General features: G+C 39.3%; 1 protein-coding gene across 1 annotated transcript in view; it reads left to right on the top strand.

Annotated features, from left to right (window-relative positions):
- The window catches only part of diaph2 (diaphanous-related formin 2), a 369,240-nt gene that overhangs the window by 312,483 nt on the left and 49,116 nt on the right, over positions 1-7,641 (top strand). The window contains exon 27 of the mRNA XM_020591281.1: positions 381-516. Coding sequence (XP_020446937.1) covers positions 381-516 — 136 coding nt within the window. The remainder of the gene's footprint in view (positions 1-380; positions 517-7,641) is intronic.

Consider the following 7,641-nt stretch of genomic DNA (forward strand, 5'->3'; position numbering starts at 1 on the left):
TTGTCATGTCAAAGGAAATATACTAGCACGGTACATATGTATGATGTTAGTCTAGCCTTTTTTACATATCTGTAAAGTTCCATATTGATATGTCATTGACAACAACGCAGGTCTGCCAGTTATTGAAAATATGTAAAGCAGTGCAGAAGTCTTGCAGACAAATAGGTTTGTATTAAAAAGCTCATACACAAGGCATGACATTGTTTATTCCAGCAGCTTATCTCTAAATATCAAACCCTTCTCTGAATACAAATTTGTTGATGGCATGCTACTTGTGAACACTATGCATACTGTAGCAAAAACACTAAAAGAGTGGAGGTGGCAGGTTCTGATTTTATCTATGTGCTTGCGTGCGTCTGTCTCTGTGTGCGTGTCATCAGGAAGCAGTGAAGGAGAACCACAAGAAGAGGGAGATGGAGGAGAAGATCAAGAGAGCCAAGCTGGCGAAGGAGAAAGCGGAGCGTGAGAAGCAGGAGCGCCAACAAAAGAAGAAGCAGCTGATTGACATGAACAAAGGTATGCCACTTTTCCCCACGCTGCCAAAGAGATGGCAGGTGGGGAGTTGGGAAAAGGGACAAGAGGATGGAAAAAGGGTTTCATGGAATTGTGCTTCACACATATTTGAACTAAGAAGGAAGAAGCTAATGTGTAGGAGTGGGGGGAAGTCATCATTTACCACTGAAGTACTCCCTTAGTCAATACAGTGGTTCCAAACGTTAGACAGATTATGCTACTTTTAGCTTGTTTTTTTCTGTGGTACATTTACTCATGTACTGTAAACAGAAATACCCTCTGCTGTTTAATGCCCATTTACTTCTAAATAAGCCATAGATGACAATGTTATAATTCAGTAGTACCAATTATTGAAATGTAGTGATAAATAAATTTAAAGACTGAGCTGTCATAGAGCTGGCAGAGGTGCACAAGATGGAGGTCACATGTAAAGACAGGAAGCTGAGGTCTACTGATAAAAAAGACTGGAAATGGCTCTGTAGTTTACACGTCCATGCTGCTGTCATTAGTTTTTCACTGGTCATGTACAAACAGTATGACAGAAAAGGATCATTCTTCCAGCCTGCGGGCAGCATGCTATATTTATTGTTGTGAATCACTGAAATTACTGTATTGTCCTCTAGCAATGCCAGTAAACACTGTATTGATCAGTGTAAGCTGCAGTTGTTCAGACATGAAAAATTAGAGCGGCAGAGCTGTATGCCTGTTTCTTGTTTTGTCGGTGACATTGAGAAGGAATTTTAGGCCTGAAGGGGCTTTGCAAGCAGTCAGTGTGGTCTTTTGTCCGTTTTTTTTTTTTTTTTTTTTTAAAGAGTGTTGGGTGTTTTTTTTTCTTTTTTTTTTTTTTTTTTTTTTTTTTTTGACAAACAGTCTGGGATTTTCACAATTCACCAGCTTCTAAATGTCAGCACCAGCCAAGGACCTCTCTGAAGCTCAGCCACATTGGGAAATGTGACAAGACAGTCTTCGGTATGCCACAAACTCTCCAAGATAATTGATGCATGCTAGTTTTTCTTTTTTTTTTCCTCTGTGCAGTGACCTCTTTGAAAGCTTCACTTTTAATAATCCACCATGGCTGAGCTTAAGGAGGCTGTCTACCCATCTCTCTTATTCTGGCTAACCACATGGAGAAGGGTAGAGAAATAGGTATGATATTAAATATTTCTGCCAGAGCAGATTTTGATCTTAGTTTCTGAATGCCATAATATGACTTATATGAATAAAACATGAGGATGACATGGGCAACGATGCCTGCAGCCTTGGATAAAGTGGGGATTGTCCTTAACATCAAAACCTAGCTCGTTGTCACAGTCACACTGACCTTGGCAGTTATAAAGTACACAATTTTAAATTTAAATGTGCTTAACCCAGGCAGTTTCCCCCCCGTCAAGGTTATTACCTGAATTGACTACACATTTTCATTAAGCTTTGAATAGTTCCTTTTTGTGTACCAACTTGTTTCTGTGTGAAAGGACAATCAAATGTGAATCTTTTTAACTGGATTCTATGAATGGAAATCTGAACTTCAGCCTGAAGCAAATTGGAGGTTACAGCAGATTGGTGTTCCACTCTTGTGTTATCGCAGTTTCTCCTCTTTAAATTGTTTGATTGGAACACACACAGCAGAGTATTCAGTGTTGTTGTGGTGTGTGTGTGTGTGTGTGTGTGTGTGTGTTTTGAGCATTTTTCTTTTATCTCTTTATGCTCTTCTTTTGAAAGCCTTGGCTTGAGAGTCATGCCTCTTATTTCCCATTCTGTTCTAAAATTCTATATTTGATTTAGATATTGTGTGTAAACTTTTCACATCAATATTTCATGCTGAGCATAGTGTTCCAGTGAAGGCTGATGGAAATAAGGTAGTGTAAGGCACAAAGAGGCTTGTTTAACTCTGCTTACCATTAATTAATCATGTCCAAACATATTCCACATTAATTTTGCATTCTAAAGGTTTAAAGGTTAATTGAAGTGCTGAAATAGATCGTCAGTTTGACATACCTGTCCTTGTCTGCTTTACTTTAACCCTAACCTGAGCTCAGGTAGATAGATGGAGAAATACACTCAATAAATCATAATGACAACATGTTTTTAGAAATGCATCCATCCATTACTTGTACCCGTTTATCCTTTAGAGTGTTGAGGGTAGCTGGAGCTGAACCCAGCTGACATTTGGCAAGAGGCAGGGTACACCTTGGGCAGGTGTATCACAGCGCTGACACATAGGCTGCATTCACATTAATCCTCAATTCTGATGTTTGTTTATTTGTTTTTAGATTTGACTTTTTGTGTTGGTGGTTCATACTTAGCTCCCCCAAGGAGGTTATGTTATTACCGCCATTTGTTTGTTTGTCACCACATAACTCAAAAAGGTATGAATGGATTTTTTAATGAAATATTTTGGAGTGGTAAGGTATGGCCCATGGAATAGTACATCACATTTTGGCGGTGATTCAGATCATCGTCCAGATTATGGGGAACCTGAGCTGCCTTGGCGGAGGTTTGTACTCTCCAAGTGCTGTCTATTGATGTTTGTAACTGACATGTGTCCAACTCCTGTGTGAACACTGTCGTCGTCCTAAGTTACCACACGTGCAGATTCAGCTGAAATGTCCCGTTACTGAAAATAAACTACAGTAAAAACAAAAAAACAATATCACAGTACATACACAAATACAGTATAAGAAACCGGCATAAAATTAAAAAACACCTAAAACAAATAAGGCATTATATTAATTTCAAAGTTTTCTTGAACTCCCAACGATCATTGAGAATGAGTACATCTTGAATTTTACCTGAGAAGTGTCAGCAGAGGGGAACACTTAACTGTAAGCAGAGGACTGTTCCATAGCTTTGGTGCAGCTCATGGTTGTGGAACAGTTCAGAGCAACTGGTTTGAGGACCTAAGACGCCTGGAGCTGGAGCCGGGGCAGAGAAGTTCAGAAATGTACTGAGGTGCCAATCCATGTAGGGATTTATAAACAAACAACTGTCCTGTATTCGACAGGTAGCCAGTGCAGGATGGTAAGTACAACCAGTAGCAGTAGTCCACCATTGAGGAGATAAAATCAGTGGTCACAGTGGTCTTCAGGTTAAGTGAAGGATGTAAGTTTGGCAATATTTCTAAACTGAGTAGCCATACACCACTGAGTTTATCTGTTAATCGATTATACACAGAGGAGACAGACGCTGAAAAACCCACTTGAATTCCACTTTGACAGTGGCCACATAGTCAGAGATCGGATATGAATCTGCTGTAGGACCACATATGCAAGTGGCCAACATCAGATTTGAAAAAATCTGATCTGGTTTGTTCATAAATCCATGAAAAGATCAGCTCTGAGTCACTTGGAGTTTTGGTCACAGCACAACATCTACTGCACAAATCCAGGTTTGCAAAGCTTGTAGAGACTTGAAGCTGTGACATTTCCCAAAGGGCCTTCTACAGAGTACTGCATTAGACGTCTGAAAACTTTTGTATCGGAGAGATTTCAGTTTTTGGTTTGACTAAAAACGTTTTCACTTACTCATTATGGGCATTGAGTGTATACTAATGGGCAAAATGACAATTTTAACCATTTATAAATAAATTGGCCACACCATAAATTGTGCAAAAAAATTAAATGGTCTGAATACTTTCCATAACCACTACAGGTAGAAATAAGTCGCTGACCTAAATAAAGTACATTTTTAGGATGAACAGACTGAGTAAACATATGGTCCTTGTGTTGTGAAAATTATGCATAGGTCAATATGTTTGCTTTTTTTAGATTTACTTTTTTTTATGCTTATTGTGTCTAACACAACTCCAAGAGGCTGTCTTTGAGAAGAGACAGCTTTTATCTCATTTCACAAATTGCAGCCTAATCCTCTTCACTTCTAAATGATAAACAATGAAATGCATAATTAATGAGTTTAATTCACATAGTTGTTTCCAGGATAGCACCAGGGTGGGGGAGGAGAAACAGATAAATGCTTATAGGAGACTGATTTTAAATAAAAACAAATTTCTGGTTGATAAAGCCATGAGTTCAGTGACTTACACACTTCTTCATCAAGCATGACTGACAGATGACACAAGCGTAGGGCTAAACGTGTTTTCCTTGTGAAGTATTAGAAATCCTAATGTAGGAAACAGCTTATGAAATCATTACCCGTCACCCCATTAGTTTTAATTTTCTCTAAGTGGAGTTCCATCTTCTCTCCAACTGACCAGATGTTCAACATTTGTTAAATTGCTAGAAATAACAGTTGAACACTGTAAAATAAACCTAAACTAATGCTTGTCTAAACAAGGGATGATGGTTCGTCACAGCAGAGTATTTTTTCTTAGTGCTTCATAAAAAAAAACACTAGAAACATGTGTGACATCGATTTAAGAGCCAGAGGGTATCTGGACTTTATTTCTCCAAGGCATTTGTCTGGAGTAGCAGGCGCCCATGGCCGCCCACTCAACTGGCATCACCAGGGTCAGTGCCCCTGTCTGGGGCAAGCGTCTGCACCCACATGTCAAATGTGTACTTTAGTCAAATTCACTAAGCTCTGAACAGAGCTGGAAAATGCACCTGCCGCTTTGATCACAATGCGGCTTGGCATAAGGCACAAGGGAATAAACAAACAACCAGGAACAAAAAAAGTTTGAGCATTTTATTTAGTCTCCAGGCATTTCTCCCAGGTAGCACAGGCAAACAGTGAAGAACTTTGTGTTTTACATATGTTCTGTCACAATTTCTGAGATCTACTTTATGCAGTATGGTTTTCAGTTTGTGAAAGAGTTGTGTCACTTGTGTAGCATTCCCCTATACCATATGAACCACTGAAAACCATTTTTATTGCCAACCTGAGGAATATCAAATTTCGAAGCACATTGGTTGTAGCCCGAGTTTTACAACACTTTTTATGAGGGTACCAACTGTCTGCTGTCTCAGTTGACTGCACATATTAAGTGTAACCCAACTGGACTGATGTACAAGAAAGACTTTTCTTAAGTAAACCGAGGACTCAAAATGCAATTATTTGATTGGAAAACAAAGTTGTTGTTTTTTTTTTTTTGTAAAATCTATTATTACAATTGTCCTAGACAGTATTACTAACACACTAAAATATGCAGAGGCTACACAGATGCCGTTTTTATGATTAAGTTTTACCTGCAAAGTGATCATTTTTTATGGTGTGAATTAGAGCCCACTCAGCCGCCTCAATCCATTCTTGCAACAGCTTGCAGACACCAGCAGAATGCAGACCCATACATCAGGTTCCTCTGTGGGAATACTGTAGTGGCAATTTTTTTTCCACTGTGTTTGTGTTAATATAACAATTGAACCCACATTATCATTTTAAATGTAGTTATCTTTGTTCACACGACAGCTGGTGATTGTGTCTACCACATACTCGGTTTAAAAATTACCCAACCCATTAATAGAAGACACAGGTCTGATGATGTTAAACTTCTCTCACACGGACAAATCCACTGTTGCTGTTTCCATATTATCTTTTCAACACATTTTACAATTACTGTGCGTTCTCCATTCCTCTCCAGAGGCTTTTTTGTGCTTGTGATAGTCGTCTAGGCATCTTTCCCATTCAACAAGGCCCGCTAGAATGAGGTCTCTGTCTCTGTGATTCTCTGCACAGAGCACTTGGCATGCTGACAATGATGGGCCTGCAGCTTCTATTTATGCATCCTCCTTGTCAACCTCTCACACTTTGAGGATGAACGGCTATATGTTTACAGAAATAAAAGTGGGCCCCTCTAAAAAAAAGTATTTTGTTTGCTAAATAAGAACAAAAGTAAGTTAGTGTAAGCTTTGATTGTATTTCAGACTGCAGTATTTGTATGTTGGAAGGTTTTATACATATGTTCTACACATATGCTGCATCTTTCCTCAACATGCTAATACAACATGCTAATTTGAAATATGTGTGCTAGATGTGGATTATTAATGCTATCCACATTTAAGATAACACTCTTCTTCAAGGCTGATGGAGATGGTTAAGTTCCCTATTATTGATTATATAAAGCTAGCATGTCCCCATCACTGTGTTTTCTCATTTTCATGCATTTTTTTTTTCTTAAGACAAAGTTATGTAAGTATTCTTTTGTTTTTTGTTGGTTTACCAAATCATTTATTCCAGCCTGTCTATTACTGTGGCATGCTAAAGTAAATGGACTTATTTGTGTATAGCTGGCTGGCTGGACGTGGCTGGCAGAGCCCTGTCAGGAATGACAGTAGCAGAGATATGGATTGATGGCTTTGTGCGACACTGACAGCTGCCGGTAGGCCAATGAATGCCTGCATGGCAGCACTGCCAGCCAGGTGATCGTAGACAAGCACCAACAGACAGCAGTGGGGTGGACAGGTCTCCAAGTTTGCATAGTGTCTCCACAGCACAGCGGACATAGCAAACAATATTACCAGCAGAGAGAGAGCTTGTAGAGATGTGAAGGTCAGAAACCCAACTCCAAACCCAATTCCAAAAAAGTTGGGACACTGTACAAAATGTGAATAAAAAGAGAATGCAATGATGTGGAAGGTTGAAATTCCAGTATTTTATTCAGAATAGAATATAGATAACATATCAAATGTTGAAAGTGAGATATTTTGAAATGTCATGCCAAATATTGGCTCATCTTGGATTTCATGGGAGCTACACATTCCAAAAATGTTGGGACAGGTAGCAATAAGAGGCTGGAAAAGTTAAATGTACATATCAGGTAAATTGGCAACATGATTGGGTATAAAAAGAGCCTCTCAGAGTGGCAGTGTCTCTCAGACGTCAAGATGGGCAGAGGATCACCAATTCCACCAATGCTGCGGTGAAAAATAGTGGAGCGATATCAGAAAGGAGTTTCTCAGAGAAGAATTGCAAAGAGTGTGAAGTTATCTACAGTGCATAATATCATCCAAAGATTCAGAGAATCTGGAACAATCTCCGTGCGTAAGGGTCAAGGCCGGAAAACCATACTGGATGCCCGTGATCTTTGGGCCCTTAGACGGCACTGCATCACATACAGGAATGCTACTGTAATGGAAATCACAACATGGGCTCAGGAATACTTCCAGAAAACATTGTCGGTGAACACAATCCGCCGTGCCATTCACCGTTGCCGGCTAAAACTCTATAGGTCGAAAA

This window comes from Monopterus albus, unplaced genomic scaffold, assembly GCF_001952655.1.
Source record: "Monopterus albus unplaced genomic scaffold, M_albus_1.0 scaffold2.1, whole genome shotgun sequence".
Lineage (NCBI taxonomy): Eukaryota > Metazoa > Chordata > Actinopteri > Synbranchiformes > Synbranchidae > Monopterus > Monopterus albus.